Source organism: Salmo salar, chromosome 01 (assembly GCF_965601325.2).
Source record: "Salmo salar chromosome 01, fSalSal1, whole genome shotgun sequence".
Taxonomy (NCBI): Eukaryota; Metazoa; Chordata; class Actinopteri; order Salmoniformes; family Salmonidae; genus Salmo; species Salmo salar.
Genome location: NC_138291.1, coordinates 37,845,459 through 37,870,905, shown reverse-complemented (window position 1 = coordinate 37,870,905; position 25,447 = coordinate 37,845,459). Strand labels below are relative to the sequence as shown.

Here is a 25,447-nt window from a genome sequence, read left to right as displayed (position 1 = left end):
ACGGGATCTCTCCATGCTTACTCCACGTGGACTCGTCGTACCCCTGAGAGAAAAGGCATGAGAGAAAAGGCAGTTGATCGCTTCGACTGGATGCTGTGTACAGGTTGCTGTCTCGGACTCAGGTGAAGGACTATAGTGAACACCATTGTCGCCATTACTTCAGCCGGTTAGAGGGGGTGAGGTTCACACTTCTCGGTCGAATGATCCCTTCCCATTACGTCTAGATACCATCTGTGGTCACCTTCGCCATAACCTCGAGAGAGGACAGACCAGAACAACAGTTTACTTTAGGGCATTTCTGATTCAACAAATCCTGACAAATTATTCACTGTATGATAAACAACATTCTTAATACAGATTTCTAAGACAAATGTCAAAGAGAATAACAACACACAGTTAAAACCATTTTTTTCTTCAAAATGTTCTTATACTCCCCTATAATCTTGGCATTCTCACCGCAGGGTTACAGGGTCAGGGAGATAGAGGGCTAATCCTTAGGGAAAAATCCTTAGGGAGAAATCCAGACCATCCAGCAGACCCAATCTGGTGAGATTTGTATTGAAGCACGACAAAAACAAAACAACAACAATACACTTCTTCCCTTTTGACACAACTAGCATGTGTAAAAAACAACACTGCCGGTTAAATTAAAATAACAAATACAATTTGAATTACAACCCTTGATAACTCCATCTTAAAATAATTGTATCCCATAAGGTAATTAAAGAAATAGTAAAATAGACTAGAGACAGGTGTCCCTCATTCAGGTGCAGCGCTCTCTCTTCTCTGGTTCGAATCACAAATAGGACTATTGATAAATTATAAACTTCTATCTAATTATTAGTGTTTACATATTATATTTAAGTCTCACCCAATGTCTCTAGCCTTTCTAGTGATGGTGATCAGAAAGTCAGAACAGAAGTCCGAGATCATTCCACCCCATTAAGTGAGTGTTTCTTTCCCTGTACCTAACAGGTGGGTTGTGTGGGTGTTGGCGTTTGTGGTAAAACGTAGGGTAAAAATAAACAAAATGGCCAGGACTTACTTAATTTGGGAGGTCCCTTAACAGCCGGATCTGGATACCTTTATACTAGCTGTTCCCCTAAGGCACCATTGGTAATACAGATTCATTGGTAAACTTAGTACAAAAAATTCTTAATCTTAATTGAGTTTACTGCATCTTGGGCAGGAAACCATGCATATCCAGAATTATACTTCAGACAAATCAGATGATACAGTGTCCATTTAAGCGGAATAGGCACCTTCTAAAGTAAACAACCCTAGAGTCCTTCTCTTCTTATCTTATCATTTTGACCTGTTGCATTGACATCAACTTGTCAAAATATGAAACCTGTTATTTAACAAATCTGATAGGACCTTCAAAAAGTTGGTGCTGGCTTATCAGCTCAATATTCGGAACTATAACCATTTACTTGAATTCTGGACACAGTTCTACGTAATGGAAACAGATTACTGTTTTAGATGACATTACCTTCTTACTTAAATCACTGGTGCTACCCAAACGATAGAATTGAGTAATAATAATTGGAAATGGTCAAAAACGTATTTTATTAAATTATTTATACCTCTGTCCCACTACAGCCTGTTTGAGTTCAGTAAGTACTGGCGGCTATCTATTTGTCCACAGGATGCTTATCTCTAACTCAAACAACAGGTGCGGCCTTTAATTTAATATCAGTCCCAATGCTCAATCCCTCTGTTTGTCATGACCTTGTATTGAAACATTTACGTCAAATTACTAAGACATTGCATTATTAGAGTGCTATCTGAAAGCCACTAATATTACCATTCACTTTGTTACTTTCATTAGTCTCCATATCTGTTTCCCTCAACTAGGACTCTCCCTTCTTCCCAATAGGACGACCTTCTCAATCACTACTGCTAATACACATGGATCACTCTCAAACAATGTTCTGCTTTTACCCCTTTTGTAAAGTTTAAAAACAATCAAAACAAACATAACTTTCTCGTTATTGGAAGGCATTGTTTTCATTTTAGTCTGCCCTAACAATGTTACTGTAAATATTTATTACTAATTTCTGTTGGATATTCACTTTCTGCTTCACACTTAATAAATGTCTATTATTTTGAGATTCATACAGTACCAGTCAAAAGTTTGGACACACCTACTCAAACCCTGGAATTACTCATTCAAGGGTTTTTCTTTATTTGTACTATTTTCAGCATTGTAGAATACTAGTGAAGATGTCAAAACCATGAAATAACACATATGGAGTCATGTAGTAACCAAAGAAGTGTTAAACAAATCAACATATATTTTATATTTGAGATTCTTCAAATAGCCACCCTTTGCATTGATGACAGCTTTGCACACTCTTGGCATTCTCTCAACCAGCTTCATGAGGTAGTCAACTGGAATGCATTTCAATTAACAGGTGTGCCTTGTCTAAAGTTCATTTGTTGAATTTCTTTCCTTAATTTTCTTTGAGCCAATCAGTTGTGTTGTGGCAAGGTGGGGGTGGTATACAGAAGATAGCCCTATTTGGTTAAAGACCAAATCCATATTATGGCAAGAGCTCCAATAAGCAAAGAGAAACGACAGTACATCATTACTTTAAGACATGAAGGTCAGTCAATCTAGAAAATGTCACGTGCAGTTGCAAAAACCATCAAGTGCTATGATGAAACTGGCTCTAATGAGGGATAAGTTCATTAGAGTTACCAGCCTCAGAAATTCAGCTCCAAATAAATGCTTCACAGAGTTCAAGTAACAGACACATTTCAACATCGACTGTTCAGAGGAGACTGCGTGGATCAGGCCTTCATGGTCGAATTGCTGCAAAGAAACCACCTCTAAAGGACACCAATAAGAAGAAGAGACTTGCTTGGGCCAAGAAACACGAGCAATGGACAATCGACCGGTGGAAATCTGTCCTTTGGTCTGATGAATCCATATTTTAGATTTTTGCTTCCAACTACCGTGTCTTTGTGAGACACAGAGTAGGTGAACGGATGATCTCCGCATGTGTGGTTCCCACCATGAAGCATGGAGGAGGACGTGTGATGGTGTAGGGGTGCTTTGTTGGTGACACTGTCAGTGATTTATTTAGAATTCAAGGCACACTTAACCAGCATGGCTACCACAGCATTCTGCAGCGATACACCATCCCATCTGGTTTGCGCATAGCGGGACTATCATTTGTTTTTCAACAGGACAATGACCCGACACACATCCAGGCTGTGTAAAGGCTATTTGACCAAGAAGGAGAGTGATGGAGTGCTGCATCAGATGACCTGGCCTCCACAATCACCCGACCTCAACCCAATTGAGATGGTTTTGGATGACTTGACCCGCTGATTGAAGGAAAAGCAGCCAACAACTGCTCAGCATATATGGGAACTCCTTCAAGACTGTTGGAAAAGCATTCTTCATTAACCTGTTGAGGACAGATGTTCCGCTAGCAGAACCTCGTTCCGCCTGCAGAATCCCTAGCCAACAGCCAATGGCATCGCACGGCGCGAAATACAAAACCAACTAAAATACCACAATTAAATTTTCTCAAACAATCAACTATTTTACACCATTTTAAAGATAAGACTCTCGTTAATCTAACCACATTGTCCGATTTCAAAAAGGCTTTACAGCGAAAGCAAAACATTAGATTATGTTAGGAGAGTACATAGACACAAATAATCACACAGCCATTTTCAAAGCAAGCATATATGTCACAAAAACCAAAACCACAGCTAAATGCAGCACTAACCTTTGATGATCTTCATCAGATGACACTCCTAGGACATTATGTTATACAATACATGCATGTTTTGTTCAATCAAGTTCATATTTATATCAAAAAACAGCTTTTTACATTAGCATGTGATGTTCAGAACTAGTATACCCACCGAAAACTTCCGGTGAATTTACTAAATTACTCATGATAAACGTTGACAAAATACATAACAATTATTTTAAGAATTATAGATACAGAACTCCTTTATGCAAACGCTAGGTCAGATTTTAAAATAGCTTTTCGGCGAAAGCACATTTTGCAATATTCTGAGTACATAGCTCGGCCAGCACAGGCTAGCTAATTTGACACCCACCAAGTTTGGGGCTCACTAAACTCAGAATTACTATTAGAAAAATTGGATTACCTTTGCTGTTCTTTGTCAGAATGCACTCCCAAGGACTTCTACTTCAACAACAAATGATGTTTTGGTTCAAAATAATCCATAGTTATATCCAAATACCTCTGTTTTGTTCGTGCGTTCAGGTCACAATCCGAAGGGTGACGCACGAGCGCATTTCGTGACAAAAAAAATCGAAATATTCCATTACCGTACTTAGAAGCATGTCAAACGCTGTTTAAAATCAATTTTTATGCTATTTTTCTCGTAAAATAGCGATAATATTCCAACCGGGCAACGTTGTATTCATTCAAAGACTGAAAGAAAAAAATTGAGAAGTCTCGTGAACACGCATCTCAGTCTCACTGTCCCCAGGCTGACCACTTACAAACTCTGCTCCTATGCTTTGCCCAGAGACAGCAGACACCCCATTCCACTTTCTGGCGGCTTTAGAGAGCCAATGGAAGCCTTAGAAAGTGTCACGTTACACAGCACAGATGCTGTATTTTTGATAGAGATGCAACAGAAGGACAACAAATTGTCAGACAGGGCACTTCCTGTATGGAATCTTCTCAGGTTTTGGCCTGCCATATGAGTTCTGTTAAACTCACAGACACCATTCAAACAGTTTTAAAAACTTTAGAGTGTTTTCTATCCAAATCTACTAATTATATGCATATTCTCGTTTCTGGGCAAGAATAGTAACCAGTTTAAATCGGGTACGTTTTTTTTATCCGGCCGTGAAAATACTGCCCCCTAGTCCCAACAGGTTAAGGATCGAACACTTTTTTTCAATTTCTGCCTAAAATGACATACCCAAATTGAACTGCCTGTGGCTCAAGACCTGAAGCAAGGATATGCATATTCTTGATACTATGGCAAATGAAACATTTTGAAGTTTGTGGAATTGTGAAATTAATGTTTGCGAATATAACACATTAGATCTGGTAAAAGATAATACAAACCAAAAAACATGCGTTTTCAATTTGTTTTGCATCTTTGAAATGCAAGAGAATGGCCAGACAGTGATGTAGGATTCTAGGTGTAATACATATGTTGTCCACAAGATGGCAGCAGCGTGTGTGCGAAGTTGCAGTCTGATTCATTGAAGAATTACATCACTACACAATATTTTGTATCAAGTCTGCCAGGAGTTTGCCCAGATGTGCCGACTTGGTCAATTTATACATTTTCAAGTACATAAGTATAAAGAACATACAAAAATGCTAAGGCATTAAAACATTAAAGGTTACACACTCCCAGGAATGTCATACATGATGGATCATTAGCTTCCTTCACACATCTAGATGGCCGGGCGGGGTGGGGGTGGAGCCAGAGACAGCAGTGGGATCAAACTGTAGAACCCAGTTCCTACATTTGAGTATAAAAATTGATTTTATCAAACACAACTACAATACATTTTATCTCTGGGACCCTCAAGATGACAAATCAGAGCAAGATTACTGAATGTAAGTACATTATTTACCTTCAGAGGTGAATGTATCAAACCAGTTGCCGTGATAAGTGTTTTGTGGTTGTGCACTATCCTCAAACAATAGCATGGTATTTGTTTGCTGTAATAGCTACTGTAAAATTGGACACTGCAGTTAGATTAACAATAATTTAAGCTTTCTGCCCATATAAGACATGTCTATGTCCCGGAAAGTTCTAGTCACATCATCACATACTGAGCTACAACTGTCCCGGTTTAAGGACACTGATCCAGTAGAGGATAAAGAACTGTACACCTTTGATTGTAATTCCTCACCAAGACAGACTAAGACCTTTCTAAAATAATGAAGATCTCTTCTTCTCTTAACAGAAGAAGCCGTGTTGCTGGGAGCCCAAATCTCTCTTAATGATCTCAAAAGGGCATTGGAGAGCATAAATAAAGGCAAATCACCTGGATGGGACTGTTTTTCTCCTGAGGTCTATTTGATATTTTTGAATCAACTATGAATCCATGGATGATATTTTACTATATCTTGACAATGTATCTCAATTGCTCCAAAATGCATTGAAGATCATAGGTAAATTCAGCTTCATCTCAAGTTATAGAATGTATTTAATCAAATCAGCCCTAGTTCCTCTCAAGACCACGATGTTGGACTCCGTCTCTATTTATGGAATTCCAATCGTTTCCCATTTGAAATATTTGGGAGTAGATATACACTACATGACCAAAAGTATGTGAACACCTGCTCGTCGAACATCTCATTCCAAAATCATGGACATTAATATGGAGTTGGACCCGCTTTGCTGCTATATCAGCCTCCACTCCTCTGGGAAGGCTTTCCACTAGAACATTGCTGTGGGGACTTGCTTCCATTCAGCCACAAGAGCATTAGTGAGGTCGGGCACATTACTGTATGGACCTCGCTTTGTGCACAGGGGCATTGTCATGCTGAAAAAGGAAAGGGCCTTCCCCAAACTGTTGCCACAAAGTTGGAACCACAGAATTGTCTAGAATGTCATTGTATGCTGTAGCGTTTAGATTTCCCTTCACTGGAACTAAGGGGCCTAGTCCAAACCATGACAAACAGCCCCAGACCATTATTCCTCCACCAAACTTTACAGTTGGCACTATGCATTCGGGCAGGTAGCATTCTCCTGGCATCTGCCAAACCCAGATTTGTCTGTCAGACTGCCAGATGGTGTAGCGTGATTCATCACTCCAGCGAATGTGTTTCCATGGCTCCAGCGTCCAATGGCGGCGAACTTTACACCATTCCAACCGACGCTTGGCATTGCGCATGGTGATCTTAGTCTTGTGTGCGGCTGCTCGGCCATGGAAACCCATTTCACGAAGCTCCCAACAAACAGTTCTTGTACTGACGTTGCTTCCAGAGGCAGTTTAGAACTCGGTAGTGACAGACGATTTTTACGCGCTTCAGCACCCGACGGTCCCGTTCTGTGAGCTTGTGTGGCCTACTACTTCGCGGCTGAGCCGTTGTTGCCGGTGTTGCTCCTAGGCATTTCCACTTCACAATAACAGCACTTACAGTTGACTGGGGCAGCTCGAGCAGGGCAGAAATGTGATGAACTGACTTGTTGGAAAGGTGACATCCTATTACGGTGTCACATTGAAAGTCATTTAGCTCTTCAGTAAGGCCATTCTAGAGCCAATGTTTGTTTATGGAGATTCCATGGCTCGATTGTGTGCTCGATTTTATACACCTGTCAACAACCGGGTTGGCTGAAATAGCCGAATCCACTAATTTGAAGGGGTGTCCACATACTTTTGTATATACAGTGCGTTCAGAAACTATTCAGACCCCGTGATTATTTCCACATTTTGTTATGTTGAAGCCTTATTCTAAAATGTATTAAATATTTTTTTCCCCCTCATCAATCTACATACAATACCCCATAATGACAAAGTAAAACCCGGATTTTTGAAAAATGTTTTAATTTATTTATAAATAAAAAACGGAAATATCATATTTACATAAGTATTCATACCCTTTACTAAGTACTTTGTTGAAGCACCTTTGGCAGCGATTACAGCCTTGAGTCTTCTTGGGTATGACGCTACAAGCTTGGCACACCTGTATTTGGGGAGTTTCTCCCATTCTTCTCTGCAGGTCCTCTCAAGCTCTGTTAGGTTGGATGGGGAGCGTTGCTGCACAGCTATTTGCAGGTCTCTCCAGAGATGTTAGATCGGGTTCAAGTCCGGGCTCTGGCTGGGCCCCTCAAGGACATTCAGAGACGTGTCCCAAAGCCGTTTCTGCATTGTCTTGGCTGTGTGCTTAGGGTCGTTGTCCTGTTGGAAGGTGAACCTTCGCCCCAGTTTGAGGCCCTGAGCGGTCTGGAGCAGGTTTTCATCAAGGATCTCTCTGTACTTTGCTCCATTCATCTTTCCTTCGATCCTGACTAGTCTCCCAGTCTCTGCCTCCTGAAAAACATCCCCGCAGCATAATGTTGCCACCACCGTGCTTCTCCATAGGGATGGTGCCAGGTTTCCTCCAGATGTGACGCTTGGCATTTAGGCCAAAGAGTTCAATCTTGGTTTCATTAGACCAGAGAATCTTGTTTCTCATGGTCTGAGAGTTTTTAGGTGCCGTTTGGCAAACTCCAAGCGGGCTGTCATGTGCCTTTTACTGGGGAGTGGCTTCCGTCTGGCCACTGTACCATAAAGGCCTGATTGGTGGAGTGCTGCAGAGATGGTCGTCCTTCTGGAAGGTTCTCCCATCTCCACAGAGGAACTCTGTCAGAGTGACCATCGCGTTCTTGGTCACCTCCCAGACCAAGGCCCTTCTCCCCCGATTGCTCAGTTTGGCCGGGCGGCCAGCTCTAGGAAGAGTATTGGTGGTTCCCAACTTCTTCCATTTTAGAATGATGGAGGCCACTGTGTTCTTGGGGACCTTCAATGCTGCAAAAATGTTTTAGTACCCTTCCCAGATCTGTGCCTCGACACAATCCTGTCTCAGAGCTCTACGGACAATTCCTTCGACCTCATGGCTTGGTTTTTGCTCTAACATGCGTTATCAACTGTGGGACCTTATTAAATAGACAGGTGTGTGCCTTTCCAAATCATGTCCAATCAATTGAATTTACCACAGGTGGACTCCAATCAAGTTGTAAAAACATCTCAAGGATGATCAATGGAAACAGGATGCACCTGAGCTCAATTTTGAGTCTCATAGTGAAGGGTCGGAACAATTATGTAAATAAGGCATTTCTGTTTTAAAATTTGTATAAATTAGCAAACATTTCTATAAACCTGTTTTTGCTTTGCCATTCTGGGGTATGGTGTGTAGATGGATGAGGATTTTGTTTTATTTAATCCATTTTAGAATAAGGCTGTAACGTAACAAAATGTGGAAAAGGTCAAGGGGTCTGAATACTTTCCAAAGGCACTGTATAGTGTATTTCCTTCCTTAGATAAATCAATTGGCAGAAACTTTAACAGAACGGTCACATCAGTTCAATCCGACCTCAGTAGATGGACTAATATCCCAGTTTCTTTAACCGGCAGAATATCTATTGTCAAAATGAATATATTGCCACGGCAATGTAGTTTAATGCTTCCCATGTCTTTCCCTTTTGGCTATTGGGATAAAATGCCTGCTGCGGCTTAAAAATGTATATGCCAAGGTAAGCGATCCCTGATAAAATTAACAAACTTACAAAGAGGGAAATATGTAGGAGGACTATTTGTATCAAACTTTAAACTGTATTTTCAGGCACTAGCATTTCGCCCCATCCTAAATTGGTTTAGACATGATTCTTCCACCCCCTGGCTGAGAACAGAGATATACAGTGTCTCCAATTGCCCTGGAAGAGGTGGTCTTCACTGAGTTGTCCCTTAAACAATAATAACTACGCTTTCGTCCTATTACTGCTCACACAATTTATATTTTGGCGTAAAATTGAAAAACAATGTATTTGGAAATCATAATAGCATGCCCATACTCTATTATTTCACAATAATGCCTTGCGATCTGGAGGGCGGCCATTTGCATCCTCCCAATTGTACAAATGTGAAATCCGTACCCTTTCTGATATCATGGACAGTAATGGTGTAAGAACATTCCAAGATTTGAAAGACACATGCACATTACCAGGCAACTCCTTTTTTCTATATTTAAAACTTAGGTCAGCTATGCTGGCCTATGGAGTCCCTTGGGAAACCCAACTACCAAACCATCCAATGATGGGATTTATAACTAAAGTATCTGGGCTTCCAAAAGGACTGATCTCTATAATATATAAACAACAACAAAAGCATGGTCCACAACAAAAGTATGGTCCACAGATCTAAGTGAATCTGAACAACCCTTTAACTGGACCAGAATATCGAAAAATATGACCTTGGCATCCCGTAATCCGAACCATCAACTCACAGCTCCCAACTGTTCACTGCATCTACTATGTTACTTAACAATGACAGTTTATTGAATCCAATAAATTGTTTCCCATTCCCTGCAACTAACTATAGATAAAGGGCTAACTATTTGTTTAGGCTGCTTTATTTAGATACATCCTTGCAAGCAACTAATTTCACAGTATGGACACAAGATGACACTGAAGTTCCATTTAAAGCGGCATCATCCTTGTTTTGAAACTGCTCTCATGCAGATAAACTTGGTTTAGAGTTAAAACAACTGAACTAAAGGACAAATACTCTGTTAGCCTATTTTATGATGTTAATCAGTATATTTTTTTTGCCTCAACCTCAAAATAGTACAATGTTATCATTCCTCTCCTCTCTGTGTGAAGCATGCCTGTCACTGACATTTGTCCCCTGCTGATGGAGACTGGGTTGCATTATCTTGTGCATTTAAAACAGTTAGTTCTGTTCTATTTAGATTTTCTTTGTCACATCAACGAGGACTAGAGCACTGGCTGCTAATAACTAGGCCTACATAGGTTTTGCACTGGCCGGCTGACCGACCATCATGATGTGGCTATCCAGACTTGACATGCTGTGGTCTTCGAGTATTTTGTATTATTCTGTATATAAATCCAAGACTCACAATTTAGTTTGTGGATGTCCATCAATCCTTTTGTATTATATGTTACGAATTGCAATTTGTATAATATGTCGCAAATTTGCAAAACGTATGGTATGTTACGAATTCAAATTTGTTGTGGCTAACGTTAGCTAGGTGGCTAACTCTAAAAGGCCTAGGGTTAGAGAAAGGTTTAGTCAACTTCCCAAGTAGTTGCAAAGTAGCTAAAAAGTAGTAAGCAGTTGCAAAGTTGCTAATTAGCTCAAATGCTGAAATTGTCCATGATGAGATTCAAACAAGCTAGATGTTAATGTTATACTCCATCGAACCACCATCCTTTCGTTTTTGCGTTAAGTAACCTTCCATGTTATATAACCATACTAAGCGTAACGTATACTAATGTCAGTGTCTCGGATTTGCATTTACTATGTTATGTCTAGTCTATGAGACCAGTCTGGGCATGGAAGTCAAACTAACGTTGTGGTTTGACATGTCCGTTTTTTTCCTTGATATGAAGTCTACGTTAGAGAGTTTGGATAAAAACAAATAATTGGCTTCTATCTCACGGATAACCAAGATCAGAGCAATAATCTTTGTTAAAACATTTTTGGGGCGGATTTGGTCTGTCCCAGTCGGTGTCCTGTCCTTGGATTATCCTACATATTAGAACACGCGGGCGGGCAGTCGAACCGTGTAAAGGCAATCGGCGAATTATTTGTGGCGTGCATTCGTTCAATCACTGTCATTACAGCGTAACGTTTAGCAGCAAATTCCCTGAAACAACATGCCACCCAACTAGGCTGTGTGATGTTCTGTGACTATTGCGTGCAGCGACACACTTCGCCTTCAGTGTCTGTGTCTCTGTGGGATCAAGCATCGTTGCTTTAGGACCATTACATCTGATTCTGGAGCGGGACACAGATTCTACCGACCGGTTATTCGGACCAGCCTGTCAGGCAACATAGACTAGGGAAGGCAAAGAAGGCAGACAGAGGAGTGTGTTACTCCAAGAGATTGGCTGGAATAAACATATTTATTGTTTCACTGCAGTCATGATGCCGGTAAGTAAAAGTAATCAGATAGGAATAGAAGAGAATATATATTTTTTTTACTTTGAGAGGTCTTGGAAATAGATTGTGGATTTAATTAATAAATGCCCGTAGAATGAATAGCTTGGAACAAATGAGCTCTAATAAAAAAATATATAATTAACTTTAGGCTACATATGGATTGTGAGTATGCAAATTTGAGTGGTGGATGAGCTACAGTACTCCCATCAATTACAATGTACGTTTTTTTGTCCTTTTTGTCCTGTTATCCACCTTGTGTGTGTGTGTGTGTGTGTGAGAGAGAGAGAGAGAGGTGGTGAATGAGACAAATCACTGCAATATCAGTTTTTTACTATGATTAAACATCACTTGATAGACCACTGATCTATGCATTTGCTCAACTCTCTGCCTGCCTATACAACTACACAGAGAGGGAGCGAGAGACTGAACATTAAGGGGAGTAAGGCAGACTTTTAGGGTAGCCTATGTAAGATCCCCACACAACAGTGACAGACAGACAATTCTGGTGATCACCCACACAGTGACGCACATTCACCATGACCTGTAACCTCCCTGTCAGTGTCAGTCCACCAGTAGCTGATGTCAGTGTAAGTAAGAACACACACACGGTTCCAACATGGCTCTCCTCATGCCTGCTAACTGGCTTTTGCTCTTTGAGCAATTTGTTACTTCTATAATTAGCGAGGCAGGGAAGTGGGTTGAAAGTAAAGAATTGCATAGCTACTTTTGCAACAACAAAAAAATAGTGCAATTAATCGCATTGTCTGAAAGTAATCAAAATACACTGATAACTTCCAAAATACATAATCTATATAGCTAAAAACAACAATGCGATGTCAAAACAAGTTGACATGGAGGTTAAAGAGTGTGCTTTATCAATTTACCCTCCTGCGGCTGCGTGGAGAGGAGACCAGGCTGGAGAGAGAGAGAGTCAGTCAGTTGCTGTTTGAATGACGGAAGGGATTAGCCTGTGGATTGTGATGGTCTGGGACGGCCTCGCTGTGCGTCACAGAGGTTGGGTGAGATGGCTGAATTTCTGGGTAATTTCCCACACCAGATGAGCTTTCAGCTCTGCACAAGCCTCTCTCGCTCGCCCCTATAGCCCAACTGTATTACGTCAGTCCTCCCATCTCTCCCTCAAACCCTTCTCTTCGCCCCTATAGTCCAACTGCTAAGGTAGTCCTCCTATCTCTCCCCTTACACTTACAGTTGAAATCGGAAGTTTACATACACTTAGGTTGGAGTCATTAAAACTCGTTTTTCAACCACTCCACACATTTCTTGTTAACAAACTATAGTTTTGACAAGTCGGTTAGGACATCTACTTTGTGCATGAAAAGTAATTTTTCCAACAATTGTTTACAGACAGATTATTTCACTTATAATTCACTGTACCACAATTCCAGTGGGTCAGAAGTTTGCATACACTCAGTTGACTGTGCCTTTAAACAGCTTGGAAAATTCCCGAAAATGATGTCATGGCTTTAGAAGCTTCTGATATGCTAATTGACATAATTTGAGTCAATTGGAGGTGTACCTGTGGATGTATTTCAAGGCCTACCTTCAAACTCAGTGCCTCTTTGCTTGACATCATGGGAAAATCAAAAGAAATCAGCCAAGACCTGGTTCATCCTTGGGAGCAATTTCCAAATGCCTGAAGGTGCCACGTTCATCTGTACAAACAATAGTACGCAAGTATAAACACCATGGGACCACGCAGCCGTCATACCACTCAGGAAGGAGATGAGTTCTGTCTCCTAGAGATGAACGTACTTTGGTGTGACAAGTGCAAATCAATCCCAGAACAACAGCAAAGGACCTTGTGAAGAGGCTGGAGGAAACAGGTACAAAATTATCTATATCCACAGTAAAACGAGTCCTATATCTATATATATAAGCCAGACTATGGTTTGCAACTGCACATGGGGACAAAGATCATACTTTTTGGAGAAATGTCCTCTGGTCTGATGAAACAAAAATAGAACTGTTTGGCCAGAAGGACCATCATTATGTTTGGAGGAAAAAGGGGGCGGCTTGCAAGCTGAAGAACACCATCCCAACCGTGAAGCACGGGGGTGCCAGCAACATGTTGTGGGGGTGCTTTGCTGCAGGAGGCACTGGTGCACTTCACAAAATAGATGGCATCATGAGGAAAGAAAATGATGTGGATATATTGAAGCAACATCTCAAGACATCAGTCATGAAGTTAGATCTTGGTCGCAAATGTGTCTTCCAAATGGACAATGACCCCAAGCATACTTCCAAAGTTGTGTCAAAATGGCTTAAGGACAACAAAGTCAAGGTATTGGAGTGGCCATCACAAAGCCCTGACCTCAATCCTATAGAAAATTTGTGGGCAGAACTGAAAAAGTATGTGCGAGCAAGGAGGCCTATAAACCTGACTCAGTTACACCAGCTCTGTCAGGAGGAATGGGCCAAAATTCAACCAACTCATTGTGGGAAGCTTGTGGAAGGCTACCCGAAACGTTTGACCCAAGTTAAACAATTTAAAGGCAATGCTACCAAATACTAATTGAGTGTATGTAAACTTCTGAACCGCTGGGAATGTGATGAAAGAAATAAATCTGAAATAAATCATTCTCTCTACTATTATTCTGACATTTCACGTTCTTAAAATAAAGTGGTGATCCAAACTGACCTAAGACAGGGAATGTTTACTCGGATTAAATGTCAGGAATTGTGAACTACTGAGTTTAAATGTATTTGGCTAAGGTGTATGTAAACTTCCGACTTCAACTGTACTCCCTCCCTATTCCCTATATTTCCACCCAGATTTACAACCCCTCTCATAGCTTTTAAACAGACAGCGGAATTTACAATTTGGGTGGAATAGTCAGGAAAGACAAGCTGCTAGTGGACTGAGTATTATAAGTCTTATTTTGAGCTGCTGAACCTCCATGGGAAATAGACTGGGTTGTACATGAATTATCATTGGGAGTTTGAGTATTATAAACATCACAACCAATAGCATATAACCTACTACAATGGAAGTGTCAAAATGCTTGTAAAAGCTAAAGATGAAGTTCAGAGCCCTCTAGTTGTTAACTGGCTGATTTTGATCATGAGCCATTTTATATGCTCTCATCTCATCTCATCTCGTTTCATTTCATCTCATCTCATAACTTGACCAGTAGCCAGTTGTAGGCTTACAGACTTAGCCTGTTTAATTTACTGACTTACTGTTGTTGTTATAGTGAGTGTCCCCCTCCTTCTCTTCCTCGATCATATCAGGGCAGAGTCTAAAAATCTCCTCCTCAGCTCTCATTAGTGTAAGTGACGCATGACATCAGTGTGTAGTCGAGCTGCAGGGAGCTGTTGTTGTTATGACTCCTGCCCTGCCATGTGCCATTTGTATTGATGCTTCTCTCTCAGGTTTGGGGTCAATACCATTTCAATTCAGTCCATTAAGGAAGTAAAGTGAAATTACAATTCCAATTGGGGGGGAAATCACAGAGGAAAATTGGATTTGGAAATTCTGTTTACTTCCTGAACTGACTGAATTGAAATGGAATTCAACCCAACCGTGATCTCGCTAACTAGAGGATAAAGTACATTTCTGTTTGTAGCAGAACATGGAGCAGACAGTGCTAGTCTATGTCAGCTGCTCCAAGGCAGGGTTCTATCACAGAGAAAGCTATACATCCGAACCAAAACAAACTAGGTTCAGATCCTCACCTTATAAAAACGGAACCTCCCATTCAACCTCTTGACCTAATGATAAACACTCCCCCCAGTCCCGCGTCAATGTGCTAACCCACTAGGCATGTATGTCAGCTGTGTGAATGGGAGGCTGTCAGCTCCATTGAATAGACTGAAGATGGAGAGTGTTGTTTACAGTCATGTCCTGTGTTTAACTTCCACAATCTCAGGAAGAACAGGACTGTCTGTCTGGGATCCTTTCTAGGGGTGCCAGGCAAGCGTGTTTCCACAGACACAGTGGTTGCTATGGAGACTTTATTGACTGTTCCGTTCTGTGCTGCACAGGGGAGCCAGCCAGGACACTAAATCAGGTGTCGGTTGGTTGGTCCGGGTCAGTCCCAATGTGCCTGACTCTGAAACCTCACACTGTCTGTCTGCATTTTGGGTTCTTATCTCTGTTGTCTGTCCTGGGACCTGGTTAAAAGTAGTGCACACACACTATGTCTTCCACCCAACAGACATGTTGCAAATCCATCCACTGATAAGGAGATACTGTATCTAAATCTCTCTAATGATTTGTTATACTTTTCATCTGGTTAATTTGATGCCTCGGGGATATTCCTTTTAAGGAGCTTAAGACACTTTGTTTATAAACATCTTGCCCCATAGGACTGACTCTGAGTCAGAAGTGGATATTAGAAGGGTTTTACACACACACACACACACACACACACACACACACACACACACACACACACACACACACACACACACACACACACACACACACACACACTCTCTCTTTGCCTGGTAGATGAGGTCTGAGTAACAGGGTAAACTGTGCATCACAGGGATTTGTTTCCAGGCAGTGGTTCATCAGTCAGCCCAGCTCCAGGCCCACTGCGACAACGCCTGCTTTGTGTCCTCAGATTTATTATCGACAAGGCCCGGGATGCTGCTGGCACAACCATTAGATTTGGGCTTCATGGAAATCAGTCAGGAGATCCATTCTGCCCTTCTTCAGACCAAAAATCAAGTGAATGAGAATAGAGGAAGAAAATATGAGATGGGATGGGATCATTTGTTCTCTAACAAATGGAATTATTGTTGTTTGTCCTCTCAGCAGGTTTAAGTTTAAGGGTAGGCTGTCATTGTAATTAAGAATTTGTTCTTAACTGACTTGCCTAGTTAAATAAAGGTTTAATAAAAAAATGTAAAATAAAAAGTTATGTAGCTGCTGGAACATTTGAACGTTTGAACAGTCAGAATGTGTGTGCTTCTGTGTGTGTGTTTCATTTTATTTTATTTTACATAACCTTTATTTAACATTTATTTAACTAGGCATGTCAATTAAGGACAAATTCTTATTTACAATGACGGCCTACACCGGCCAAACCTGGACGACGCTGGGCCAATTGTGCTCCGCCTTATGGGACTCCCAATCACGGCCGGTTGTGATACAGCCTGGATGCCTCTGTGTGTTGTTTAGCTGGATGATTATGTGTCTGTGGTCTCTGAGTGTCCTGTTCCTCCTATTGATGCCCTGTGACAGTGACAGCCTGGTCTGGTTAGTGTCACCAGGCGCCTCTTATCTCTCTCAGCCCCACGGCTGTTCCTGTTCCTAGGGAATCTCATTCTGAAGGGGGCCGGCCTCGTTATATTAGCCCTACCCCTTGCCTGGCCCTGGCTCTGGCTGCATTTATCACCACCCCCATCTTGACTACGCTCCTCACGTTCAGTCACTGACACCCCCACCCCTACCCTTCTTGTGCCTGGTGTCACCCACACGCACACACTTGGAGACACACGCACACAGACAGACACGCAGTGAGTCTCTCTCAGCCCTGCCTGCCCTCCTGTCCATCTGTCTGCCTGTGTGAGTCTTCTCCCTCCGGCTCTATGAAGAGGTTCTTCAGCATGGTGCTGCACAGTCTGGTTAGTGTAACCAAGGACAAGGCCTGGCTCCACCAGAGGGTCCGTCCCAGGCCGCAGCCACAGCAGCAGAGAAACCAGGGCAAGAAGACGCCATGCTGGGCGGCTAAGGTGAACAAACAGACAGACAGACAGACAGACAGACAGACAGACAGAGGGTTATAGCTGTAGCACTGCACTGACTGGAGCTGACTGGGATGTAGGCGCTGCCGCTGTTCTGTCCTGTCCAGCTTTGGGTCTGACTCAAGACGGTACCCATGTGCTGCTGCTTAAAATAGCAAAAGGCATTCACAGCTGGCTAGGAGTCATTTTGGGAAGCTGGAAAGTGTGCTTGTATGTTAAGTGTTTGTGCAAGTTTAAGAGGTTGGTGGGCTGTTGATGTTTTTGTTAGTGAATGAGTGTAGTTCGAGTGAGGAGACAGGAGACAGGAAAGGCACAGTATGTATGTGGTTGAGTACAGGATGTTGCTGATGCATATGAATGTGTATTGTATCTTTTTGCACAGAATTTTCAAGGGGATTAGATTCTAGGTGTTAGGTGTATGTGTGGTTTCTTTTTGTAGACATACAATGTTACTTGACTGTGTGAAAGTTTATTATGAATGTAAACATGTTACTGTGTGTAGCTGGCTGGCTCCCCGATGCAGAACTAACGTGTAGTAGGCTGCTCAGTGTGACTGAGTGTTTAATACTATTAGGCAGAGGTAGGTTTAGCCCCTCTTTTAGCTTTTTTTCTGTCTGGTTTCTGACCTTTCATTGAGAGATAACAGCATCTCTGGGCAGATTAAGAGATGCAGGACAGAGTAGATCACAGATGCATGCGTGTTGGCAAACACGTTCCTGTGTGTCAAGAGAATATTTAGCACCGATGATGAGTTCAGGACTGGTTTGGGTTTTCTGAACCTTATTGGTTGGTTCATGTTTGATAGAATGGTTCGGAGCGGCCTGTGTGTTTTTTCCCCCTGTATAGTCGACACTACTACAGGCCAATCCATAAGGAGAAAAACATAGATGATCCTTTTTCCCCTACAATAACCTTCCCTTCCTGGATTTGTTTTTGCTCTCTCTCTCTCTCTCTCTCTCTCTCTCTCTCTCTCTCTCTCTCTCTCTCTCTCTCTCTCTCTCTCTCTCTCTCTCTCTCTCTCTCTCTCTCTCTCTCCTGGTGTATGTTTTCACTTGTCACCCCGTGGACACAGACATACACATGTTTATAACCTCCATAATCTCATTATTATAGTGCTCTCTATGTTGTAATCTGCGCCTTACAGAATTCCTCCTCAATCTATCTGTCCGTGTCTGTGCATGTGCTCTGGCAGTGAGAGATTACCTTACATCTTGGACTGGACGTGCGGCCCCGTTGCAGGGCTTGTCTCAGTCGGTGTGTCTGTGGTTTAGACATGTTTATGGGGCTGGGCTGAGCCACTACAGAGTGGAGGCAGAGGGTTTATACAGATGGTTTATACAGGCCAAGGGACCAGTGTCAAGCACCTCTGTCTATGCCAATCCTATAGTGGAAGTATCCGCTGCAGCAGGAAGGGGGGTATGCCATGACATTTAGAGAGGAACATATTTGGATTCCACAACCCAAATTTGCAGATTAATCCTAAATTTAGCAGATTATCCCCCATTTCCATTTACTACAGATTGTCAATCTGGAAATGAGGACGTCACCTCTCATTTTACCAGGAAATCCTATTTATAAATGTGGTTTCTCAGTACTCTTTATTGACAGCAAATACTGTATTACAGGCACGCACGCACGCACACCACACACACACACACACACACCCTTCATGTTGCCTCTTTTTTTTTGTGCTCGGAATTTCAATAATCGATCTTGTTTTTATTTACCAATAGGTTGTAGGCACTAACGGAAGAAAATTTGTCATGATGCCACCAAATCACTCTTACTTTAAGCATGTTGGTTTGGCAGTCTGCCTGTAATATCTTTGCGCTTGTAATATCTCTCCTCTAATGTTCATAGCTCAGCTCAGTCTTCAATAGTCTCTCTCTCTCCCTCCTGAATGCCTCTGTCTTTAAGGCAAAGCATTTGATGGAAATGCATTTAGGTTAGAGGGCAACCGGAGCTAAGGGGACATTTCCTGTAATTCAAGAGCTTTCCTCCCTGGGTTCCATGCATTCAAATTCCTGGCATATGTACGTTGTATAGATATTACCAGTAGTCTGATCCCAGTCAGTAGCTTGATCCCAGGTATGTATCTGCTGTAGCCAACTCTTCATGACTACGATATAAGAGTTTGCTAAGGCATATACAGTATGAGCCCAGGCTATGCTTTGTCAGAGATATTTACATTTACATTTTAGTCATTTAGCAGACGCTCTTATCCAGAGCGACTTACAGTAGTGAGTGCATACATTTCATTTCATGCATTTTTTTTATTTTTGTACTGGCCCCCCCGTGGGAATCGAACCCACAACCCTGGCGTTGTACACACCATGCTGGCGTTGCAAACACCATGCTCTACCAACTGACCCACAGGGAAGACATATATAGTATGTTTGACAAGCTATTTCTCTATGTCTCCCTCATGCAGATGATCCTGACAGTGTACCTGAGTGACAGCCAGCAGATGCTGACAGAGGTGCCCATCACCCCAGAGACCACTTGTAAGAATGTGGTTGAGTTCTGTAAGGAGGCCGGAGAGAACGGCTGTCACTTGGCTGAGGTCTGGAAGGGAAAAGGTAAGTGATGCTTTCATCTTTAACCTCTGACCTCTAACCTAATCTTCAACCCCTAACCTCTGAGATGAACTAACTGACTGGTTTATTGCTACACTGATTGACTGGTGTTGAGCTTTGTCACAAGCTCTAAATTCACTGAGCAAATTGACAAGTTGAAGAGTATTAGCTTTACAGATATTTAGCAAAACACTGTATTTTTTTATAATTTGTCTCTGCTTCATGACTTTCTTCAAATGAACTTATAGTGATTTCTTCCAAGTTTTGCATGCTTCTATTCAACTGAATGTTTTGATATACAGTGCCTTGACTTTTTTGACATTTTGTTGTTTTGCAAACTGGGAATAAAATGTATTTAATTGTCATTTTTTGTTAACGATCTACACAAAATACTCTAATGTCAAATAAACATTCTTACATTTGTAAAATAAATATGAAAAATAAAACACTAATATATCTTGATTAGTTATGTATTCAACTCCCTGAGTCAATACATGTTAGAATCACATTTGTCAGTGATTACAGCTGTGAGTCGTTCTGGGTAAGTCTCTAAGAGCTTTCCACACCTGGATAGCAATGATCAACATTTGGCCATTATTCTTTTCACAATTCTTCAAGCACTGTCAAATTGGTTGTTGATCATTGCTAGACAACCATTTGCAGGTCTTGACATAGATTTAAATCAAAACTTTAACTCGGCCACTCAGGAACATTCACTGTCTTCTTGGAAGCAACACCAGTGTAGATTTGTGTTTAAGGTTATTGTCCTGCTGAAAGTTGAATTCATCTCCCAGTGTCTGGTTGAAAGCAGACTGAACCAGGTTTTCCTCTAGAATTGTGCTTGTGCTTAGCTCCATTTCTTTTTTATCCTGAAAAACTCCCCAGTCCTTAACGATTACAAGCATAACCATAACATGATGCAGCTACCACTATGATTGAAAATATGGAGAGTGTTACTCAGTAATGTGTTGTTTTGGATTTGCTCCAAATATAACACTTTGTATTCAGGACAAAAAGTGAATTGCTTTGCAATTTGTTTTGCAGTATTACTTTAGCGCCTTGTTGCAAACAGGATGCATGTTTTGGAATATTTTTTATTCTGTACAAGCTTCCTTCTTTTCATTCCACTAAGATTGTGGAGAAACTACAATGTTGTTGATCCATCCTCAGTTTTCTCCTATCACAACCATTAAACTCTGTAACTGTTTAAAGTCATTATTGGCCTCCTGAGTGGTTTCCGTCCTCTCTGGAAATTGTGTTAGGAAGGACACCTGTATCTTTGTAGTGACTGGGTGCATTAATACACCATCCAAAGTGTAATTAATGGCTTCACTACGCTCAAAGGGAATTCAATGTCTACTTTTTTTTTTACCCATCTACCAAAAGGTGCCCTACTTTGCAAGGCATTGGAAAACCTCCTTGGTCTTTGTGGTTGAATCTGTGTTTGAAATTCACTGCTCCACTGAGGGACCTTACAGATAATTGTATGTGTGGGGTACAGAGATGAGGTTAAAAAATTATGTTAAACACCCAGCGTGAATCCATGCAACTTATTATGTGACTTTTTAAGCAAAGTTTTACTCCTGAAAGTATTTATGCTTGTCATAACAAATGGGGTTGAACGCTTACTAACTCAAGACTGCTTTTCATTTGTATTAATTTCAAAAAATGTATAAAGTATTGTGTGTAGGCCAGTAACCAAAATATCTCAATTTAATAAATGTTTAATTCAGGCTGTAACACAACAAAATGTGGAAACAGACATTCACAGCCAGCCATCATTGAGATATTTTACTTGGCCAATGACCCACTCCCCTCCCTGAACAAAAGCAGTGGTGGTCTGCCCCTGACATACAACAATGATGTTCTTGTCTCAGGCAGCCTGTACGTCCCAGACAGACAGTGAGGCAGGATAGAAAGTGGGTCAGGATGTCTCTATGACCCTCCAGGCTCTGGTGCTTGTTTACATACATAGCCTGTGGGCCTGTCGTCACGTAGAAATAGAATTACTGGAACAGAAAAAGCACCTCAGACCACAGCAGTTTTGTTTTTGAAGCTCAGACCGCAGACAGCAATTTGACAGTACGCTCATGGGTACACTCAATATGGCCTCCGGTCCACCCATTACAGAATGTTGACTTGAATGGAATCGTAATTCTATTTCAATGTTTTCACAGCCCTAACCCAGCTGCACAGGCCAGGGAGCGCATGAACACATGCCCTAGTGAGGGAAAATAGAGTAGCTAGCTACAGTGTCAATAAGGTTGGCCTGACTTTCATGGGTTCTTTACTGAAGACAGGTATTTCTCTTCATCGCGACCCAATACAGTGCGTCAGTGCCAGAGTATAGCTGTGGGGGCTTATGTGGTTTATCCTATTCTATTAATAGAAAGTACTTAGTTAATCTCTAATGATAATCAGGGCTGAGGGGCAATCAACCCACTGTATCACTTTACAATCACCAATAGATAATTACCCAAGTCTATGTGTCTAATAACAACTCCTGTTTCCTTCTCCCTCCCATAGAGTGATCCTCTCATTAGTGTTGTATATATTATAACTATATTACAACTCTGTTCTCCTTGTCCTCCACAGAGAGAGTGATCCCCTTTGACTACCTGATGTATGAGCACCTGCAGAAGTGGGGTTCTAGGAGGATGGAGGTCAGGTTCTACCTGAGACACGAAGACTCCCCCTCAGAGAGCAGAAACCAGGGTGGGTGACTGGCCCTCGCCAGACCTGGTCCCAGATCTGTTTATGCTCTTGCCAACACCATTGCTGTCATTGTCAAGCCAAACATGACAATGAGTGACATGGAGTTATAGCAGCACATTCAGGCTTGACCCATGGCTTAGGCTACATCTTAAATAGCACCCTATTCCCTGTATAGTATGCTACCTTTGTACCTGAAGTGAAACTATTCCATATAGAGTGCACTACTTTTGGACAGAGGCACCCTATTCCATATAGAACATAGGGTGCCATTTCTGACGGAGACTTATTCTGTTTCTCAGTTAGCTAGTAACAGATCAGATAATATAAACCAGACATTCACTGAGAAGCCATTATCATAAGAAGGTTGTCATGAAAAGCAGTATGTTCTCTAAGTTCTGGAACAGCTCAATGTTTGTGCCCCAAGTGGCACCCTATTCCCTAAATACTGCACTACTATGGGCACTGGTCAAAAGGACTCAAAAGTAGTGCACTATAAATGGTATAGAATGCCATTTGGGACATACTCTGTGCTTTTGTTTTGTTTCTCTGAACAGGAAGGTGTGTTTCTGTTTTGACTCCGGAATTCCTGTTAGAGCTCTCAATCCTGTTTTTCCATGACACATAACTGGCTCTGTCTGTCCCTTTCAACGTGGCTGAGTGTTTGTGTGCGTGTGTGTGTGATGGCGCTGTATGGTTGGCCTGCCCGCCTGCCTGACTGGCTTTTATGTAACTAATCTCTTTTGTGGCTAATTGGTCTCCTCGCCTGTGACCTCCTCTGACCGGTGCACCTGAGACGGATCAGAGAGAGAGAGACACCAAGGCCTGCAGGGTTAAGGAGGGCAGGGCACTGGTGCCTGACTGGGACCTGACCTGTGGTGGAGGGCAGGGGGACTGGTGCCTGACTGGGACCTGACCTGTGGTGGAGGGCAGGGGGACTGGTGCCTGACTGGGACCTGACCTGTGGTGGAGGGCAGGGGGACTGATGCCTGACTGGGACCTGACCTGTGGTGGAGGGCAGGGGGACTGGTGCCTGACTGGGACCTGATCTGTGGTGGAGGGCAGGGGGACTGGTGCCTGACTGGGACCTGACCTGTGGTGGAGGGCAGGGGGACTGGTGCCTGACTGGGACCTGACCTGTGGTGGAGGGCAGGGGACTGATGCCTGACTGGGACCTGATCTGTGGTGGAGGGCAGGGGACTGATGCCTGACTGGGACCTGACCTGTGGTGGAGGGCAGGGGGACTGGTGCCTGACTGGGACCTGACCTGTGGTGGAGGGCAGGGGGACTGGTGCCTGACTGGGACCTGACCTGTGGTGGAGGGCAGGGGACTGATGCCTGACTGGGACCTGACCTGTGGTGGAGGGCAGGGGGACTGGTGCCTGACTGGGACCTGACCTGTGGTGGAGGGCAGGGGACTGATGCCTGACTGGGACCTGACCTGTGGTGGAGGGCAGGGGGACTGATGCCTGACTGGGACCTGACCAGGAGTGGAAGAAAGGCCTGGGAAGTTGGAACTAGCCTTAAGTAAAGAGAGGAGCTTTACCACTGTTCACTAGTTCTTATCATGTTAGCTATCTATACTATAGACTGACTTCCTGAGAGGGGAGGATAAGGTATCAGAGGCTCCCAGCCCACCTTCAAACAGAGGGAGGGGGAGGTACAGTACAGTCAAGACAAGAGAAATCCAGCCATGTGGAACATGCTACAGATGTAGGATCTTAATTTGATCACCCGGTTGCAGGAGAACATTCCTGCAATGCAGAAAATGTTAAACTTTTAGCGAGTGTATTTGAGGTGTAAAAAAGCTTCTGCAATTTGTAATTTCCACTTAGAAATGTCCGACTTTATTTCCCCCTACACAAAATGTCCATTAATTATAATCCACATAATAATTACAGGCCTGCCAGGTGGGCATTGCAATGAGGACAGGTCTGGCCCATTGAGGTTGAAGTCAAGTACAGAGAAACCCATCTGTGTTGAACATACTGTACTAAGGCCCTGCCTGGGGGGCATTGTACTGTAATGAGCACAAGTCAGCCCATTGAGGTTGAACATGTTAAGGCTCCGCCTGGGGGATAGTGTAATGAGGACTGGCCCATTAACGTTGAACCTCCTACAGCCCTGCCTGGGGGGCATTGTAATGAGGACCGGCCCATTGAGGTTGAGGTATTTGCAGCTGACTGACAGGATTACCCACATAGTGATTCAGGCCCAGGATTTAGGGAATTAAACATCTAGCTATTTATAGTTGACACAGTTGGGGGGGGGGGGCTGTTTCACCAAAGAGAATAGAGAGTCCAGGACACTGGACTGAGTGCCTGAGGGAGGGACGGTTGGGTAAACTAACTGTTTGGGATCACACGGTTAAGGACAAACGCCCTCCCTTATGACTCTGGACTGGAGTCACATGACATTGCACGCCGGCCCAGTGGAGAACCAACCAATGATAATTAGACTTAATACTGGATCCTGGACAGCTCTGGCTCAGTGTTTGGACTCATTAGCACAGATCACTATCTGACTGAGGGCTCTGTGGGGGCTGTACTATAATGTACCGCGCCGGGCATCTGCTCTTATCCAGTCTGAGACTAGTGTGACAGGGGAGTTTGGAAGTTGGTTAGGAGACCGCAATGCAGTGAGTTGTCCTAGAAGGTATGGCTGTGGTGATAGTGATCAGATGTCTAACTCGTGATAGATTTGTCCTGGGCTGTATCCTATAGCGATTGTTATCCTGTGTAGTAGGTGTATGTCAATGTCATTTTGTTAGGAATGTGTTTTTCTCCTCGTGATTGGTAGACCTCTGCGT

The 25,447-nt window shown here is 42.6% G+C and overlaps 1 protein-coding gene across 10 annotated transcripts in view; it reads left to right on the top strand.

Annotated features, from left to right (window-relative positions):
• Positions 1 to 11,019: 11,019 nt before the first annotated feature.
• Positions 11,020 to 25,447, top strand: part of LOC106601027 (apoptosis-stimulating of p53 protein 1) — a 45,200-nt gene continuing 30,772 nt past the window's right edge. For 8 of the 10 annotated variants that reach the window (XM_014192908.3, XM_014192891.3, XM_045717393.2 and 5 more), the window contains exons 1-3: positions 17,040 to 17,338; positions 19,782 to 19,929; positions 22,522 to 22,641. In XM_014192908.3, coding sequence (XP_014048383.2) covers positions 17,195 to 17,338; positions 19,782 to 19,929; positions 22,522 to 22,641 — 412 coding nt within the window. In that variant the 5' untranslated portion in view covers positions 17,040 to 17,194. Of the gene's footprint in view, positions 11,627 to 17,039; positions 17,339 to 19,781; positions 19,930 to 22,521; positions 22,642 to 25,152; positions 25,294 to 25,447 lie in introns of those variants that run through there. The other 2 variants (XM_014192936.3, XM_045717402.2) reach the window with 2 other exon arrangements.